This window comes from Platalea leucorodia (genome assembly GCF_965183815.1).
Source record: "Platalea leucorodia genome assembly, chromosome: 16".
NCBI lineage: Eukaryota > Metazoa > Chordata > Aves > Pelecaniformes > Threskiornithidae > Platalea > Platalea leucorodia.
The window spans coordinates 5,771,051-5,789,785 of NC_138838.1; the positions used below are offsets into that span (position 1 = coordinate 5,771,051).

Below are 18,735 nucleotides of genomic sequence, written 5' to 3' on the forward strand. Positions count from 1 at the left end.
CCTCCTCCCCTCCCGCGGCCCGGCCCGCTGCCAGGTGAGGGGAGCCGGGGGAGGCGCGGGCGGGCCGGGGCCGAGGCGGCGGCGGGGCACACGGGGGAGGCGCAGGCCGCGCGGCCGGTCGGTCGGGTGAGCGGGGGTGGAGGGGGAAAGACGGACTCGTTCTCCCAGCAGCCCTCGCGGCGCCGAGCAGCGGTGCGGCGCCCGGCCGCGCCGCGGGGGCTGCTGGGAGTTGTAGTCCGGCCACCCAGCGCGCACACCCCGTGGGGGCGCCTCAGGCCGCGGCCGGCGCCGGCCCTCACCGCGGCCTCAGGGCTCCTCGGGGCACCATGAGGCGGCGACCGCGGCCCAGCGCCGCACCTGGCCGCCCCGACGCGAAGCCAGCGCCGCCGTCCCTGCCCGCGGGCGGTGCCGCGGCCTGCGACCAACAGACCGGTGCCCCGCGGGCCGCCGGGGTCTGAGGGGCGGCCGCGGCCGCCTGGCACCCAAGAGGCCATCCCTGGCTGGGCTGCCAGGCCAGCGTCGTCGCTGGCATCCCTGGCATGGCGGTGGTAGCACCGCAGGCGTCGTGCAGCAGGCAGTGCCCGGCATGCCGGGCTCTCCTCGGTTTAGGCGAGGCGGTGGTCCAGCTGGTGTGGGGCAGTTACGACTGAACTCATGTTAGCTTCTGCTGCGTTAGTCTGGCCTCAATCGTCACCCTGCTGTGGGACTGCCAGCCCCGAGAGGTGCTGCTGTGGGGCAGGAGGAGGGTCGGTGGCAGCTTCTGGTGGCGCTTCCTGGTTAGGCTGGGTTACGGGGTTCGTCAGGCCCCGGGGTAATCGGGTGTGCCCTCCGCAGCGTCGCCCGTGGCGGTGCGGCGGTGGGGCCGTGTTGTGTTGTGGTCTTCCCTGCAGCTCCCGTGGTGTCACAGGTGACACGGCCGTGTCTGATGTGTCGGTGTGGTCAAAAGGAAGGTGATGGGAACATCCACAGTCATTGGTGTCAAATTTTTCTTACAGATACTAGAGCTTAGGGAGGTTTATTAGGTTCAGCAGGTAAGGGCCTGAACCTGTGGTTTGTCTTTCAGTGACACCTCTGTTGCTTGAAAGATCAAATCCTGAACAGCTGCTGTTCAAAGTGTTTTTCAGGCTCAATGCTCTTTATGCTGGTCTAAAATACTCCATATGTGAAGGATTGTCCTTACTTACAGGTGTTAACAAAGCAATGCCCTGTTGCTCATCAAACCTGACGGTCCAGGTGCTGTAGGCACGTTATGGTGCTGAAGTCAAGCCTAAGGACAGCTTAGTGCCTCACGCGTTCCTCGCCATTTGCTGGAGTGGTGTTTAGGCAGCGGTGAGACTAACACAAAAAGACAGTAGCGAGCCTGGCCTTGGAGCTCTTTTCTCTTTTATTTCCCTCTCTTGGAATCTCTGTCAGAAACAGTGGGAAGCCACGAACCAGTAATTTCATGAAGCTACTTTGGCCCTGTCAGTGTTATTATTCCAAATATCAGTGTATCTGTGTGTGTGCGTGTACTGTCCTGTCCACAACGATGGATGAAAACATCTGTTAACTACCAATAACATACAGAATTCTCTTGATTTTTTCCCTTGGTGAGGAAATGATGTTATTGATTGGTGGATATTTACATTTCTGGTAATTAATTCAGTTTTCCAAAATTTTAGGGAATGTAGAAGTTGTCAGCCAAGAGTCTATCCATCTGGTCAGGCCAGTGAGCGCACTGTGTCATTTCCTTGGGAGGAAGACATTCACAACAGGTGTATTTATTCTTACTGTTGCTGTTTATTTGAAAGCGTGTCGGAGTTTTTGGAGCAGAGCCCTGTTGCTCAGGAGAGGTACAAACAGGTAACTGCGAGACTGTCCTAGTCCCGAGTGCTGTCACCCCATGGACAGCTTTCTTCTACAGCAAGTCTGTCGCTTTAATAGCCAAGAGAGGTATTGCTGCTGTTTTGGAGACGGGTTGGGTCAGCGTGTTGGGAACGTGTGTCCAGCGTACTAACAGTCTCTGGTATTTTCATTTCAACCATGTAAAAAAGGTGACTTCAAACACAGCAGCAAAATCAGTAGCTAACCTCATAACTTCTTTTTTTTTCCCCCCTTTTGGAGTCAGTTGAAAGGACTTCCTCTTATTCCTGTTTATTTTACCAGGAAGGTTACGAGAAGAGATCCTACAGCTGACTGATTAGTGATTCCAGCAGAGGGGTGGAGATTAAAAATGTCAAAAATTACTACCGAACTTCTTTTGGAAAGAGCGGTTCCAAGATCTACAAGGCTCCGAAAGATCGAGACGCTGAAGTAAGTGCAGACAGGCCCATGGAAAATTCCAGCTGAATTCAGCCTGGGCGATCCTTTTTTTTTGTCTTTCTTCCCCTAAGCATTTTTACTGAAAAAAGAGAGACAGTTACAAAGCACAGAACGGGAGATGACATTCTTGATGCAGGATCAGTGAGCGCTAGGGGAGCTGCATTCACTAGATAGGTTATCGGCAGTTACCACCTCTTTTCTCCATTTATATTGTATATATGCTGCCACCTTCTTTCTGTAAAACTCCTTAAGGCTGGATCCTGATTTCCTAACCCTAAGGTATACTCCCTGTCCCCAAAACACTTATGTCTTTGCTAGCAATTGCTTAATGTGAATAAGAGAATCTCTTCTGGCCTGGATTTCAGAGGGTTTTACAAATATTTTTGGCATTATTTGCACTCCCTTTTCCTCTCCCTCCGTCACTTTCCATCTCCTCTAAATCCAATTATGTTAGTACTGCAAACATTGCAGAGAGGGAGAATAAACTCTGACACACTTAGAAACCACTAAAAACAGTTTTGTTGCTCAGGTCCTTAACAGAGGTCATTGAAAATACGTATCTTTCCAAATGTTTAATACAGTAGAATTTTGCTTTTCCAGAACTGGTCAATCCAAGTGACTCAGCTAGCCGATTTCTGGCTGGCGCCTTTGTTGTTTTTGTTGCTGATGTAAGAGTTTTGGGTTTCATGTGTATTCTTTAAAGTTATTTCTTTTAGTTTGCCTTGTGCTAAAATAATTGGTTTTAGAGAGAAACTCAAAAGTTTATCTGAAGAGTATAGGCCGCAATAATCTGGGTGACAGAGTGACGTTGAGATGTTTGAAGTAGTGAATTTCTAGAGTGTGGCTTTTTCCATGCAGCTTCGTACTGTGATTTTGAAGGGTTATATTTCAGAAAGTCCATTTGGAGAACACTGTGTTGAGTTTCTCCCCAAAATAACACAGTAGTCACAGTCAGCTCTGCAGCCAGCTGAATTCTGTTCAACCTTTGTTATGTGCTTTGACTGGTTGGTTAGGCTTTGGAGATGACAACTGAAGGAGAAGTGGTCTTGCTTCCTAATTTTATTTATTTCATTTATTCACACTTCATTTATATTTAGAAGGCCTTTTTTACTAATCATTAGAGATGGAGATTCATTTGTTAAGGGAACTCAGGCTTGTGTACTCAGGAGATGTTGGCTGCCAGGACTAGGAGCTCCCTTTGGAGCTCAACTACATGATCTAATCAGATCTAAATGACCCTTCTTATAATATGCAGTTTTCACTTTCTTACAGAGAAGGGGTATTTTTTTCTTCCTCGCAAACATTGTGCTACTTTGTCTTTCAGGACAGAATGCTTCTATTTTGGTGGCAGCCTTGGGATTTTGTTAGGTAGATTTCCATATTTGCCGTTGGAAGTTTTTGCAGCAAAATTCACTGTAAAAGAAACGGAAAAATTGCTTTTTTGTGAAGTTAGTTCTTTGAAAATAGCCAAATGATTTGGGGACCTACTCTGTACTTGGCCTGAACTTAACTTCCAATGCAGAGAAGAAAAGTTTTGAGCCAGATGAACAAGCGATCCAATTTGCTGCATCGTTGTGTGAGTGCAAGTGTCGGCATGAAGTGAGGGGGAGGACAGGACTAGCCCTTTGGAATCACTGTGGTCTTATATTGCTTACACCAGTTGTGAGATGGTGATTTCTAAAAAATGAGTGAAATAATGAAGATAGTGCATTCTATGGACAGGGTAGACTGATGGTGTAGTGAATAAGTGCCTTGTATTGCCACAGCTTGTTTTGTTGAATTTACGTTGCAAAGGAATAAAATACCAAAATTCTTAGAGATGTGGTGATTTTTTCTACAAACAAGAACTTCTCCGGTGATTCCCTGCTCACAGCCAGCTCTGTTATCCATAGGAGGTTTATCTGGATTGCAGGTTAATTGTACTGCAAATACTTGGGTAGACTTGAGTCTCTGGTGGTGTCTGTTAGCTCAGGCACAGCATCTTTTCCATGAACGTGTGCTTGCAGTCCAGAATGCTGCAGACAAGAAAAAGCAGGTTTAGTCAGATTTACCCAGTGAGTTGTGCTAGACTGAGAGGTGCCACCAGGTGGGACCTTGTATCCTGTGAAAGTCAGCCCTTGTTATTCCACTGAACTGCAGATAGTTCATGTTCTGTTTTGTTTTCAGCCTGTCCAAGCTGCAACTGAAGACTGGAGACTTAGACCCACGTTTGTTTTCCCGTCTGAGGCATCTGCAGAAACTAGATCTCTCTGATAATTTACTGGACAAGTTTCCCAACAGTCTAACCCTGCCTGATCTGCGTGTCCTGAACTGCAACAACAACAAACTGGAAGATGTAACTGCTCTGAAACAGTTCCCTCTGCTTGAGGAGCTAACCTATGAGAACAATGTATACTTGACAGTGAGTTACCTCCCATCCTTACAAGCTAAGCATTAAATGGAGGGGGAAACAAACAGCAGTTATGCCTAGTTCTTCTATATTGTTCTTAGGCAGCAAGTGTTAGGGCATCTGAGAAAGCAGCCAGTCTTTTTGCACCCCTTCACCGGTTTGCGCCACTATTTCCCAATCTGCGGAACTGACTTGCCCAAAACCACTCAGATATTAAAATCTGGGTATCTTGAACTCCTGATTCTCCAGGCCAGAGTCCCGTCTTAGGTACCTGATCAGGCAGGATATCTTATGCTTATGCTTGTGTAAAATACAGTAATGACTGTGTAGAGATGTCCTTCGTGTATGTTAGCTTTAGTGCCCCTTGTGCTCTGGAAGAGCAGGCTTGGTCCTCTGATGAGGGGTTAAACTTGGTGATTAGTCTAGTTTACGTTTTCTGACTTCTCCCAAGAGGCTCTGCTGACTGCACAGTTTAAGCATCCGAAACTGTAATTTTACTTGCGCTTTAAACTGGCATCAGCCACCATTGCCGTCCCCAGATGCTTATTTGCTGTTGCATGCTGGCAGAAGTGTATGTGTGGCTGTATGGTGAACTGGATTGGGGAACTGGTCTGACCTAAAACGCACCTGACCCAAAGAAGCCTTGCTCGTATTCGTTTACAGAGGCAGGGCAGGCCTTCCCCTGTATTGGATGCTCACTCAGAGTTCAAGGATGCAAACAGAATACCCTGCATTGCACTCAGGCGGGAGCAGATGAGCCTGGTTACACCGCCACCACCTTGTGTTGGATGTTAGTACTGCCTAAGTGTGAGGCAGGTCTCCTGTCTGCAGTTTAAGATCCCAACTCATAGGAGAACGTTAATTTACAACTAAAAGGTGATATTCAAGTTGGAAATGCTGAGAAGATTTTATGAAATGGTTTTTCCTGACTAAATATATTTTTCTCATCCTTGGCTGTATTTTAATAAAGGACTAAAGCTAAACCATGCATACAATTTTTGTAACTGGTGTCTTCTCTTTCTAGCTCAACGATGACTATAAAGTAATGTTTCTTTTGCAAAATCTTCGGCTACTCAATGGCAAGGATATAACCAAACTGGCTAATCATGTGAGGCGTGTCAATAGTCGTAAGCTCACCAGCAAGGTAAGATGTGTGATATTTTCTTAATCACTAAACACCTGAGAAGTAACTAAATACTGTGCTCAGTTTAATGACAGAATTTCAAACAAGCATTCTGGTATGGTCTGAGCACAGCTCGCAGTATGGCCCACCTAGTAAATGTCTTACTGCTGCTTTCTCTGGTCACTGCTTGCATTTGCTCTCCCTGTTCTGTGTAGCCAACTTCTGCCTTCAGTTTAAATCACAGGGGCAGGGCCAGCAAGGTCTGTGTCTGACCCTCTAGTTTTTCAGGTCACTCCGATCATCATTCAGAAATGGGAGAAGCCTGGCGCTGACATAACAGCTGCATACACCTCCACATCTAATTTACATTAACTGTCCTGGCTCCAGGAATGGGGAGCACAAAACCAAGCTCAGGATAATCTTGCTTTTTCCAGCATACACCAGGAACAAGGATTTGTACTTTCTTATTCAGCTGTGTGTGTTTGGAACTGTATTTTCACTCATTTAGATACACAGTTTAGCTTATGACAGATTGTCCCCACAAAGCATGTTGTGATCTTCAGCAAAATTCTTGTTCTATTATGAAAAAGGGTTTTTTTTTCTGAAGTACTGCTCTAATCATTTGTATTCTAGTTAGTTGATCTTGTTAATTCCTTCTGTGTAGCAGTGGTGGAGAGATCAAATACTGAAAACTGGGATGGCTTACTGTGCTAAGTGTTATCTGTGTAATACCTTGTACCTCAAAGGGTCTTGGTGAGGGCTGCTCAGCCTCTTATCCTCCAGGCAACTGGGCATGGTTGGCTGTTTAATGAGACACCAAATGCTCCCCCGTGCTGTTCATTTTGTGCTGGTATCTGTGCCCCAGATACCTTTCCCTGATGGTATTGCTTTGTACCTGGCTGCGCAGTTCTTACTGCTGTGTCTAAATGTAAAATGTCTGTTGGGTCCAAATGCTTATGGATGTGTTACTAGCCGCCAGAAGCTCTCAGATGGGAAACTGCTAATAGGTGAGCATCTGCGTGATTGTGCCTATAGTTCAGAAGCCTTTTGGAGTCCAGGTATCTTTATAAATGGGGATGACGTGCACCAGTCCTGCTCACGCACACACTTGAACTACAAGAAACCTCAAACATCCCTGTTATCCTGTGCCTGTTATAATAAATGAGTTACCTGTCAGGTACTCCCTGTTAGCAGGGCACAGTGTAAGACTCCTTAAAACCATTTGCTGTGGATCCAGAGGCATGAAATCAGGCATTGCTCTGGGTCCGTGTTCACGGTATCTACATAGCCCCACTCACTTAAGCTTGGTTCAGAGGAACTGGGCTTCTTGTTAGCTGAAGTCCTGGTTTGAACACTGATATAATAAATGGAAGCAGTGCCATCATGTAGCTAGCAGAGCCTCAGGGTTGGCAACTTCTTAAATGCTTTTACAAATACTCTTGTGCTTTTCTGCTCTGGTTTTCTGTAGTATTCTGTTGAATAAACTTAATCTTTCTGCCTAGGTTACTGCTCACTGGGAAAAATTCTTCCGTGACCAACTTCCTGAGAAATACACAGCTGAGCAAGTGAAGTCCATCAAGAAAAAGTTCCTGAAGTCAGTACAAACCAATGTAGTATATGGACCCAGCTCACTCAGTGAATTCACCCGCTGGCGGGTAGGTTACACTTCACTTACCCTTCTGTTCTTCAGGCGAGGACGCTGCAGCCTGATTCTGAATGGATTTGATTAAAATGCTCTATGGATTTGGGTCCAGGGTGTCAGGGCTCTTGCAGACAGGTGCTGTCACTTTTCCTGGTTTTCTTCACTGCTTTGTTAAGCGGTTATGGAAGCACTAGGACTAAATGCGCACCAAGTTGCAATGACTGTCATTAAACGTTGTTTTTTAATTCATAAGCAATAATGATACTTGTACTAATTAATAAGACTGCCGTATCCTTAGTACTTAATTATTCGCAAATAACTCTAATGGCAACCTTTAGTCTTGATGGAAGCTGTGTGAAAGGAGAAAAGATAATGACAGAACTGTAGTTACTCCCAGTGGGGAAAGATACCATTTAGTTTGTAACATATGTTTTAGTTGTATGTGCATCTCTCCTTTGTCTTGTTTCATTGCTGTGCTGTGCTGTTGTTTTTGCAAATGTGTACCCTGGATGGCCATGACAAAGTGAAGCTCTTGGATCGTGTAATGTCAGCAGAGAACTTGGCCTGCCAGGCTGTCAGCTGAGGACTCCTCCATCACTTGTGAAATTCATGTAGAATGGTGGAAGCAGATACTAAAAACTCAGCAAAGCAGCTCTTGTCGTTACACATTAGAGTTTGACTGCTGTTGCTTTTTGTCCTTTTTTTTTTTTTTTTTTTTTGAAATGTATCCACATATTTGTTTCTAAGGTGAAAATGATTGCAGAAGAGTTTCTGGCGTACTCACTGGGTCTGGAGTTAAACACAGATCCTGAACCAGAGGAAAAGATGGATGAGAACGAGGAAGCAAGTACAGAAAGCCCCAGGGAAGCTGCAGAGGATGTGGGTCAGGTAGGTGATTTTTCCAGTTACATTAACAATGTCCTTTTTATTTCTTAGGAATTCAGTAGCACTTGTCAGTTTACATTTATGACCCTTTGGTAACCGTGAGGGCAGTCTCGGGCTCCAGCCTGTATTCAGCAGCTGAGGCTTGCTCTGTACGGTCAGATTGAAGTTTTCCCAGCAGTGTGAAGGTTGAGTTGTTCTCTGAGAGGAGAGAGCTTCCATTCTCATAGGAGACCGAAAAGATTTCATGTGTATAGTCCTACTGACCCCACCTCTCCTTTGAGGAAGGGATATTTTTAATGAGAGAACTGGGCTGATGCATGGCCTGACTGTGTTGGTGCTTGCCTTCTTTGAAATGGCTGCAGACTGAACCCCCTCGATTCATGGGCCAGATTTGTTTTTCCACATCATATGTAAATCTCAAGTAACTGGGACAAGGGAAGGGAGATGAAAATGAGGCTGGCTGTGTGATTTTCATTAGCTTCTGCCTCTAGGAACTCTGCAGCTCTGGGCTGTCTGATTCTTGGAACCCACTCTGTAACCATGGGAGGGTACTTGCATTTGAATAATTAATATCTCTGACTTACAAATCATCTGCACGTCTCAGGGAAGCTAGAAACCTTCTGCAGAAACTGACAACATGCCTTATAGGTCACACTAACGCCCAGCAAGAGGAAAAGAAATCATTCAAAACCAGGCTCCGGAAACAAGAGGTCCAAGTCCCAGGCAAACACCGAGGAGGAGGCGGTAGTTAATCCCAGAAAGTCCAGTCATGTGCAGGATAACCCAGCTCCTGATAAACCAAGAACATCGAACCAGCCAGCCAAAGAGGCAACCTCTGAGCAGGGAGCTGAAGGGACACAAAAGAATGGAGAGCAGTTTCCCAAGGGGCAAAGCAACAGAAGATCCAGCCAGCTGACAGGGGAACAGAAAAGCCAGGAGCAGGACAATGGAGTTGTTAGCTTGACCCCAGTGAAGAACTCCAAGGGCAAGGTATGTTCATCAGCCCCCTTGGGACTGGCTTTCGGCCTCTTGGTTTAGTGGGAGGAGCCGCATTCAGATTTCATCAGAGCTCTACACAGCTTGGAGCTCATAATTGGCCAGATATATTGTGAGTTATGGTTTTTGTTTTGTTTTTTTTTTTGTTGTTTTAAATCTTTCAGAGGCATCAGGGAAGGCACCCCCTGGAGACAGTGAGTCCCCTGCAGGGGATGGATGGACCAGTGCTCTGAGGTGGTGCACTGAAAGCCTGTTCTTAGCAATGGGGCTGGCATGACTTGCTCTCAGGTCAAACTGATGGCTGCATGGGGAAAGGTGTTTCCCTCTCAGCTCAGACCAGTGGGGATCTAAAGGGTTTTTCACATTTCTTTGCAGCAGGAAATGGGGTTCACTGCTGGGGTCTGCCGGGTACATCTTTTCTAAACAGTTGCCTACTGGTGTAGGAGTCTTGAGCATTGGTGGCACCTCAGTCTCTCCTGTTCTCTGTAGCACAGAAGGGCTGAGAAATACTTCCATTTAACTCAGATGGCTGTGCTCAGTAGAGAGTTCTGTCAAGGCAATCACAGGCAAACCGCTGTCAGGGGAATGAATTTTCTAAATGTGGATGGTTTATTGTAGGAGGATGTCAGTGCAGAGCCATTGCATTTTCTTCAGTGTCACAGTAAAGGCAACAGCCGCGAGGATTTTAAAACGCAGCTCTGGTCCTGTGTCTTCGAGCCATTGCTAGACTCTGGAGCCAGGAAAGGTGAGCTCTTAAAGAGGTTTGCAGGATTCCCAGAACCACCCGGCTCTGGAATCCCAGCGGACTCCATGCGTGAGACCCCTGTTCCTTCAAGCTGTAGTCTCCATTGTCAGGAAGAGACTTGCTTACATACTTCTTCTTTGACTTTGAAAACAGGAGACTGGGAGAGCACCAGGCAGTGATAAGCTGCAGCCTTCATGTGTTATCCGTGAACCGGGGAACTTCTCACCTATTCTTTTCATCTTTCAGATCCCATTGTGAGCTCCTCCAGAACTGTGGCAACATGTGGGGGGGAATCCATCTGTCTGATTGATTGTGAGACGGGGACGGTGCTGAAAAAGTATAAGGTGGCTACAGAGGTAGGTTGCAAGTGGGAAGAGTAAGCATTGAATGGAAATACCGTAATCCGTTATAATGACATACAGGTACACATAATATATATTTACAAAGAGTTCTGAAAGGGTTTCAAGCATTAGCGTGGCCAGGTCTTAAAAAGATGAAGACAGATAGCAAACATTTCTTGCTTATCCTTTTAGCCTGGTTTGGTTTTATTTTTTTATTAGTTTAAAAGATTAGTCTGCCTCTCTTCTCCTCGCAGAGGCATACGTATGTGTATCCAGGCTGCTAAGACTGGAATAAACATCCTGTTTTGATAGCTTGTGTTCTTCTGAGGGTTGTTTTGAGATTCCATGCTCCGGCTCGAATAGTCGTGTCATTTCACCTGAACAGCTCTCATGATGGTTGTCTTATCTCTGAGCTAACAGCCATCCTGCTGGCTGTTCTCTTTCACGCTGTTCTTGGTTTCTTTCTATCCTAGGAGTTTTTCAGTGTTGCATGGACAACCCTCACAATGGTAATCAGCGACAGTCGGAAAAAATCTCATAATATCTTGGCGGCTGCTGGGAGGAGAGGGATCGTCAAACTGATTCACGTGGCGGCTGACTTCTGCTACGGAGAGATAAAGGCTCATAAAAAGCCCATTGCCACTGTCTGCTTCAGCCCAACTCAAGAAACTCACCTGTTCAGTAAGTCTCTGGTTCAGAATCTCTTTAGCTTTAGTACCCAATGTAGAAAAGGCTGGGCTTCCTTAGCAAGGGGAATTGTCACCAGCGCAAGCAGGTGCGGGTAGGGACCGCACACACATACAAAAAGCATGGACAGACGTTACGGAGAGAGTGGTGTTAGTCTCTTACGGCAGTAATCTACAGAAGGAACAAGTTGTTTCAGCCACGGAGCCTGACTCTTTAGCTGAGGTGCAGCAGCTCCTGTCTCTCGGTAGCTCTCAGGGTGGCTGTCACGCACGCATTAGCCACAAACAAGCCCAGTAGTGGATCTGTTCCGCAGGGATGAGTAAGAAGAATGGTAGCCAGAGCAGCCTGCTGGGGGCCAGGCAGCGAGTGGTCAGCTGGCAGGGCTCTCATCAAGCATGGCAACAGGGGCAATGCGGCGTATAGTGGGCTGTTGGATTTAATTTTTTCCAACGAGCAAAACTATGCTCTTAATTGCTTTTGAATAAATGAAAATTTTTTTGAGTTCTGTGCCTCATCAGAAATTTTTATTCAAGTCCTGATGTAGACGAGAGCTTTGCCACAGTAGGGCTCACAGAGGCTGAGGCTTACGGACTGGTAGGAAATGAACCATCGTATTACAAATTGCAGGTGCATTGTCAGGCCTGTGAAGTAAGCTGTTACAGAGGCATTCAGACCACACCTGCACCCCACAGCACATTGTTTCTCTTGCCTACAATTACCCACATCCTGGAGTGGTTAGAGTGCTTCGTGAACCATTAAAAGTGGAATTTTTTTAAAACACGGGTATCTGTAGTGGATAGCTTTCAAGAAGCAGCTCAAGAGTGCAAAAAGCAGAAGCCTGGAGGGATAAGGAGGTTGACAGCACACACATATAATGGCGTGGATAGCAGGGCTCATTTTACTGCATAGAAGAATTTATAGTAATAAAGTGAGCATCTTTGCATGCCTGTTGGGGACTGGACACCAACTTGTTTACTCTGAGTTTGAGGGATGCCATCTGATTAGGATCCAGATTACTCTGAGTAATCTATTAGGATTGTTTCTGCTATCAGTGTATCAGCTTGGTGACAAAGACATCAAGTGTCTTTCACACTTAATGTCAGTGCCTGACTTTCCCAATGGGAGCTGCTGTGGATGTGAACACAGTAAGCCGCAGATATGTGGAATAAAGTGGCGTCTGCCTGAGAATAGAGGTTAGAGCTCGTATTTTAGATTCCACTCGAACCCCTGACCAGAAACATGAGCTCAACGGGGCACTAATTAATGACCTTGTGAAGCCACAACTTAGTAATGGACACCAGGAAACAAACTTTCTTTTATCTGCTCCTCTTAGAGCACGGGATAAGAATGCAAATTACTGCCCTTGCATGTCTGACAATGTCTGTGAAGTGGTGTTGAGCCAGGAGCCTTGGTGACTGCTGCTGTGCTTTAATGAGCTCTCTGATGCCACAGGCTTAGAGTGTTGCAGCCTGTGACACAGGTAGAATTGCCACCTAGCACGAGAAGAGCCAGATGAGCAGCGGTGTCACTACCTGCTTCTCTTCTGTGTCCCACAGCTGCATCCTATGACAAGCGAATTGCGCTCTGGGATATTGGGATTCCAGACTGTGACTACAATTTCAAAGCAAGGTAAAGGTTCAAAAACCAGATGTGGCCAGTCCAGGAGCCTATAACTGTCACTTTGCAGCACCACTTAACTGTTTGTTCTCTTTTTCTTTTTTTTTTTAGCCAGCTGCTGGTGCTGGAAGCACTCTCCATTCCCTTACGGATTGCCCTGGTCCCCACCTGCCCAGATCAGTACCTGCTGGCGGGCTGCGAAGGCGGCTGCTTTGCCTGGAATATAAAACTGGATAAGGAACAAAAAAGCAGGTGACAACCAAAAGCTGGGGGCATGCCTTCACTTTTTATAACAAGAAGAGGTAGTCCTAGCAAAGGCTTTATTTCTAATCGAGGAGGTCTGAGCAAGAAAAGTAGCACGTGCTACCAAACTTAAAATGTGTTCCCCACCCCATAATGGCAAGAAAAAAATTACTAGCATAATGCTAAAGGAGTGTTCAAAGCTAGCAGCCCTGAGCTTGTATTGATGCTCCAGTCTACAAGTGTTGCAGGCTGCTTTGAAGGAGGGCTGACATGAGTGTAATGCAATACCCTAAAACTTAAGGGCGTATCATCTTGAAGTAGTGGAAGGGAGTGTAAATTCTTGGCTCACGTTCCAGTCTCACAGCAAGGCCTACCCTGCTTCTGGTCCGTGAGGTTACCCAGGAAACTGGCTCTCTGTGGGAGCACAGGAAAAAATTACAAGAAAGAAGGAAGCGACGTTCATGCCCTGCTGACATATACTAATCCTGATGCCTACAAAACCAGAGGAAGTAAACCAGCAGTCTCTTAAGCAAGCGGGCTTCTGCTATATTAATAAACCCAGGTGGCCAAAAGCATAAGTTCAAGTGGGAATTCATCCGCGTTTGGCAAGAGACTCACTAACACATGGATTTCCTTCTGGGTTCTGTACCTGAGTGCCCTTCCGCTGCTGCCCATTCAGGACTTGACTCATTTCACCCTTCCCCCTACTCTAGGCCTTTTGAAGCCATATTCCAGTTTCCCGATGAGGATGGAGCCGTGACAACATCTCACAGGGTTGACGGTTTGGCTTTTCTGAATGATGATGTCGTCGGTGAGTATAAACACAATAGCCCAATGCAGAAAAAGTCAGGTGCCTCAGCATGTGGCAGCACGATGAGCAGAGGGACTGAGTGGGGTGTGACTTCTTTAGATTTTTGGGGGGGGGCTACACAGAATGGAGTTGTCTCCCAGAGTCACTTGTCTTTCCCCAAAATGGGGGCTAGAGGTGCAAACTCACGTCTGAGCAGGACTGGAAATCAGAGGGCCCCATCCCTGAGAGCATGCTGGGCCCAGCTGTGCCGAAGTGGAAGGGAGGAGAGCTCCTTTCTGCTCAAGGGCTGGTGGCAGCAGTATGGGGTTTTTTTTGTCAGGGAATTGGGGGTTCCCACATCTGGGAGAGTGCTTAAAACATGGCCTGGGTCTTTCTGAATAGCTTATACTTGTTCTACAGTAAGAACATAAGCACGGGACTGAAAATCCCTCTGCAGCCTCCAATTACCCTGAAATACGGTAAAGGAGATGGAAACAGTTGCTGCTGGTACCAGGTCCCACATCTTAAAAGCCACCTTCTGGATGGACCACATTCACCAGAGGCATTTCGCTTCTCAGCGACTGACACAGCCTCTCCCCTCTTTCTTCCCTAGTTTCCAAGAGCTCTAAACCAGGATGCATATACTTATGGAGCTGGAGTCGGTCTTTTGAGGCAAAGGGGAAAGGATACCAGCGAACGGTATCTGCAGTTATTCTGGCTGAGCTTGAGTGGTCCACGACAGACCTGTCCTACCTGACGCTCAGCACCTGCCCAGGTAAGCAGCACCCTTCCTCGGGGCAAGCAGCGAGGCTGTACCGGTCGCTGTAACGGAGATGGCCGCACGGGTCGAGGTTTACTTTGAACAGTTGCGCATGCATCCCTTTTCACCCGTCGGAGGAGCCTGGAGTCAGGGGCAGAGGCCTGGATTTCAGTCCTCATCAGAGCGAGCGTGTCTCGTCTCCCCTCTGCAAGCAATAAGAGCCCTCAGCTCCCTGCACGGCAGCTCTGGTACAGTGCCGCAACAGCCCAGCACCAGCTATATATGAATAATATAAATAATACATAAATGCGGCTGTACTTTCTGTCATACAGCAGGGGAACAGCTCAGGCTTACGGTGTTATGCTGCCTGTACAGTGCCAACAGGTCTTTGAAAGGCACAGAGCTGATGGCTTGGCCCTGTGGCTTTTCTGGAACCATTTAATGCTTACTGCAGCTGAAGGAAGAATTCTACACCCAGGGCAGCTGGCTTTAAGACTAACAAGGAATAAACCTGATCTGATTGATTGCCACTTTCCAAAAAAAAAAGTCAGAAGAAAGGCCAAAACATTTATCATTAGCCTTTCTTAATAGAGTAAAATAGCTGGTTTCTCTTTAAATGAATTGAGTTTTTTTCAGAGCGAGGTAGATTAATATATATGTGTTAGAAAGAGAATTTTGCTGAAAGGTGACATCCTCCACTGGGATCCTACAGCACTGTCTTGAGCTGTGCTTCATAGAGGCATGGACTCTCTGTTCCACACTCATTTTCCAGCTTCTTCTTTTGGTCTTACAGCAAAAGACTACGTGTTCTGTGGTGACGAGATGGGAAGTGTGTGGATGTACAACCTCTCAAACTACACCTCGGCATGGAGCTCTGCAAAGGGAAAGCGCTCAGAGAAGAGGATCCCTCCCACACAGGTAGGTCTCACTTTACCCAGAACACGCCTAGTCTTTTCTCTACCTAACACGCACGAGCAATTAAAAGCAACCTCCAGCCCGTGACCAAGGCCATCTTTCAAATCTCACGCAGACACAAGTGTGACAGGATTTAGGAGCTGTAAAGCACGTCGGTTTGCTCCTGCGTCCTGCAGCTTGGCAGCTTTTCCTAGCAGAAGGGCCCTCAGTAAAAAAGTCGTGGTTAAACTGGAGAGGCTGAGAATCTGGGCCTGCAGACACCATTTCCCCAAGGGGCGGGAAGCCGGAGCGGCTGTTCCCTGGCAGAACTCACGCAGGAAAGGGCTTCCTGCACTCAGGCCACCGTTTTTTCTTTTTTGGCTTGGTGTTTCCCCGGCCTCCAGAGAGTCCTCCTTTGGGTAATTACTGTCCCCTTGCATGGTGATGGCTCTGAAAGGAGAAACACACGCTCAAAGGCTCGCTCCAGAGCCTGGGCTTGAGCTCCCATCAGATACAGGTAGGAGGTGACCTAGTGTTCCGTAACTTTCTGGAAGCGTGTTGCCCAAGTCAACAGTCGCTTCCTCCAGGACCCAGGGGCAGCTGCTTTCACTTTGTCCTTTCTGGTCAAGTCCCTCTGCATTAAACCCGCTCCTTTAGGCGCAGTATCATAAAGCTGCACCACCTCCCTCAGAAAAGGGAAGAACCTTTTATTCAGCTTCCCCAGGTCCGTAGGGAAGCGGATTCCACAGAGACGCAGTCGTCAAACCAGGCCGTGCAGGAATTAATAACCTCCCACTTTCAGAGACAATACCAGCCTGCCTTTCCTACCCAAACTCTTCTCCTCGTAGATTCTCAAGTGGCCAGAGCTTCGAGCGAACAGGGAGCAGCTGAGTGAAGTCCTAATAAACAATGTGGTATCAGACCCTACTTTCACTTACCTTGTTGTCCTAACTAGTGTGAACATAACAGCGATTTGGAAGAAGTCATAGTTCCTTGTAACAGAGTTTCATTCCCGTGCTTTGAAATAGTGCAGTATTAGTGACTGTTACCCATGTAACCATGAAGTTTTCTAGACCAGCTATTATGTGCAAGAAAAAAAAAGGTAAGAGTTTGTTAAACTCATCAAATCATTGTAAACATCCGGTTTCTTTTACTGTAAGTTTTCACAATTTGTGCATTTGTTTTATAGAAATGACACTTAATAAAACAAAACACCAGTTCAGTTGGCAGTGCGTAGACTTTTTGAAAAGGAAAAGCAGAGAGTTCATCTACCGCTGTCGCTCAGCAGCTTCTCATTCTGGAAGTACGCTCACAATAAACTCGCCAACAGCCCAGTACAAATATTTGCCTTAAGACTCCAATTAGAAAAGCAGAAATCATTTTAATGACTTATCTCAAATCAAACATGACATTTATCTTCTTGGCAAAGTGCCTCTGGTATTAAAAAAAAAAAAACAAACCTTGAAATATCGCTGCTGCTGTCAAAAATGAAGCATAACTGGGACAAGGAGGAAAATATTTGCCATGAATGGAGGTTTAAATATATATATATATATTCAACTGACAGATACATCATTCTGCCTCAGAAGTACAGTCCACTCTAAACGGGGTGATTTTACTCGATTCCTTCTTGTTTGTCTTTAATAGCAACCTGTAAAACACAAACAAAAATATACGCACTAAGACAAGAACTGTTACTGAGCTGGAGGAGGTCAGCTTAAACATTCATAACAGTCTTCTGTGAAACACAAGAACCACTGGAAACCATCAGTGGAAATCTACACCATCTAGGAAAATAATACTTAAAATCAAAATGTATTTACAGAAGTGGTGCACTGTTACCTGTTACCAGCACTTCAGAGAACACTACACAGACAAATATCCTATTCACATTTCCCCCTGGTTTTGTCTGAACAACCTTTCAGGCAGAGTTAAGTCTCAAAAATCAGGGCCTAAATAAGTATGATTGCAGAGTTGAGCAGACTCAATGAGGAGTGGTCAAAAAAAAATACTGTCCCAGAGTTTTGGCAGGAGAAGTAAAACAAAGCAAACCACGTGGAAGAACAGAAAACTGTTTTCTACACTAAGACTGTGAGATGAGCAGTGCTAATGCCGGCCAGCTAGGGAATCCCAGAGCACCCACCAAACCCTTGCTGGGCATGCAAATAACCCTTAAGAGCAGCCAGACTCCCACATCCCTTGACAGGACCCGAGCAACGTGGTGCTGCATGGCTTTGATTAACTTACTGACCTAAAATAGCAGCTTTAAGATACACTACTCCTCCCTTTGTTTAACTTTTAATTGCAAGAAGCACAAATACTTTAAAGAAAAAAAAAGAAACTTACCCTGAACCTCTCCTCCAGGAGGGAGAGCTCACTGATCAAATCCGTGATGGCATTGGTGAACGCTTCCTGGGGGCTGTAATCAGGGGTGGTTTGGACACGGATGATGATTTTGTGTTCCAGCGGGTGCGGGACTTTGTACCCTGCAAATAACACCTGGGGGTCTTTCAGTAACTGCCTGGAAGGGAAAAACAGCAGTGAACAACCACGCAGCACAAATACAAATAGTTTTTAATAGTAAAAAAATAATTTAAAAGCTGTGTTTCTGATGGGCTTTGCCAACATACTTTCAAACTGGGTGCTATGAATGTGTTTGTGGAGGCTGTTCCCTCATTTTTAAAGGCAGAGTTGCTTTGCCCTGACTTGACAACATCGATCACAACGTAACTAAACTTCCTGAAGAGAAAAAACAGCCCCAAACCCCTCCAAAATTTACTCCCTCCCCCGCCTTCGCTCACGACTTGATGATGTTCCCCAGCGTGTGGTCCTCCTTGTTGATGGTGAACAGGCAGGCGTTGGGCACCTTCGTGTCCTTGTTGATGGTGATCCTGAGGGGATACGGACAACGGGCCGTTAACGCAGCGCCTCAGCGAGTGGCTCCCCCCGGCTCGACACAGCCCGGGAGGCCGCGGGGGTCGGAGGGGGAGGCCCGGGCTCCCCGTACGGGGAGCCCGGGCCTCCCCCTCCGGCCCCCGCGGCTGGACCGGGGTCTGCGTCCCGACCAAGGGCCCCTCCGCCGCCGCCGCTCACTTCTTCTCGCCCTCGAAGAGGAGGAAGGACTCGAAGGCCGGAGGCGCGTTCATCCCGCCGCCGCTCGCCCCGCCGTTGCTACGGCGCCCGCCGCGTCACTTCCGCCCGCTCCCGGCGGTGACAGCGCCCCCATGCGGGCGGGAGGGCTCGGCGCAGGTTCGGCCCCCCCCGTGACGTCACCGTCGGTGACAGCAGTAAAGGGCACGAGCGGTGATGTCAGCGGTGATGC

The 18,735-nt window shown here is 47.1% G+C and overlaps 2 protein-coding genes across 6 annotated transcripts; one reads left to right on the forward strand and one right to left on the reverse strand.

Moving 5' to 3' along the window:
• Positions 1 to 11: 11 nt before the first annotated feature.
• On the forward strand, positions 12 to 16,486 carry LRWD1 (leucine rich repeats and WD repeat domain containing 1). 4 transcript variants are annotated; one of them, XM_082327988.1, is made up of 16 exons: positions 12 to 34; positions 2,146 to 2,292; positions 4,468 to 4,702; positions 5,715 to 5,834; positions 7,316 to 7,468; positions 8,203 to 8,343; positions 8,989 to 9,330; positions 9,955 to 10,081; positions 10,328 to 10,437; positions 10,896 to 11,103; positions 12,666 to 12,738; positions 12,838 to 12,978; positions 13,683 to 13,780; positions 14,373 to 14,534; positions 15,313 to 15,437; positions 16,262 to 16,486. In XM_082327988.1, exons 2-16 carry the CDS (start codon positions 2,213 to 2,215, stop codon positions 16,400 to 16,402), a joined length of 2,256 nt encoding a protein of 751 aa, XP_082184114.1. In that variant the 5' UTR covers positions 12 to 34; positions 2,146 to 2,212; the 3' UTR covers positions 16,403 to 16,486. The 4 variants fall into 4 exon arrangements, with proteins under 4 accessions (XP_082184114.1, XP_082184115.1, XP_082184112.1 ...); XM_082327986.1 differs by lacking the exon at positions 12 to 34 and adding an exon at positions 330 to 1,842; XM_082327987.1 differs by lacking the exon at positions 12 to 34 and adding an exon at positions 330 to 1,329 and having other exon boundaries at positions 1,662 to 2,292.
• POLR2J (RNA polymerase II subunit J) lies at positions 16,407 to 18,594 on the reverse strand. Of its 2 annotated transcripts, XR_014229903.1 has the most exons (5): positions 18,507 to 18,594; positions 18,215 to 18,304; positions 17,760 to 17,934; positions 16,874 to 17,064; positions 16,407 to 16,491 (listed from the first exon to the last, which is right to left on the reverse strand). XR_014229903.1 is itself a non-coding variant. In XM_082328004.1 (4 exons), the coding sequence occupies exons 1-4, from the start codon at positions 18,557 to 18,559 to the stop codon at positions 17,029 to 17,031; spliced, it is 354 nt and encodes a 117-aa protein (XP_082184130.1). In that variant the 5' UTR covers positions 18,560 to 18,594; the 3' UTR covers positions 16,541 to 17,028. The 2 variants fall into 2 exon arrangements, 1 of the variants encoding a protein (XP_082184130.1); XM_082328004.1 differs by lacking the exon at positions 16,407 to 16,491 and having other exon boundaries at positions 16,541 to 17,064.
• Between the last annotated feature and the right edge of the window lie 141 nt (positions 18,595 to 18,735).

What these genes read in the sequence shown, in the direction of transcription:
- LRWD1 (XM_082327988.1), top strand. Translation starts at nt 2,213, where the DNA reads ATGTCAAAAATTACTACCGAACTTCTTTTGGAAAGAGCGGTTCCAAGA. An exon ending in CGAAAGATCGAGACGCTGAA is followed by an intron (nt 2,293 to 4,467) that starts GTAAGTGCAGAC and finishes TTTTGTTTTCAG; the next exon opens with CCTGTCCAAGCTGCAACTGA. An exon ending in CTGCAGAGGATGTGGGTCAG is followed by an intron (nt 8,344 to 8,988) that starts GTAGGTGATTTT and finishes CATGCCTTATAG; the next exon opens with GTCACACTAACGCCCAGCAA.
- POLR2J (XM_082328004.1), bottom strand. Translation starts at nt 18,559, where the DNA reads ATGAACGCGCCTCCGGCCTTCGAGTCCTTCCTCCTCTTCGAGGGCGAG. An exon ending in CTCTTCGAGGGCGAGAAGAA is followed by an intron (nt 18,305 to 18,506) that starts GTGAGCGGCGGC and finishes GTATCCCCTCAG; the next exon opens with GATCACCATCAACAAGGACA. An exon ending in TCCTGGAGGAGAGGTTCAGG is followed by an intron (nt 17,065 to 17,759) that starts GTAAGTTTCTTT and finishes TGTGTTTTACAG; the next exon opens with GTTGCTATTAAAGACAAACA.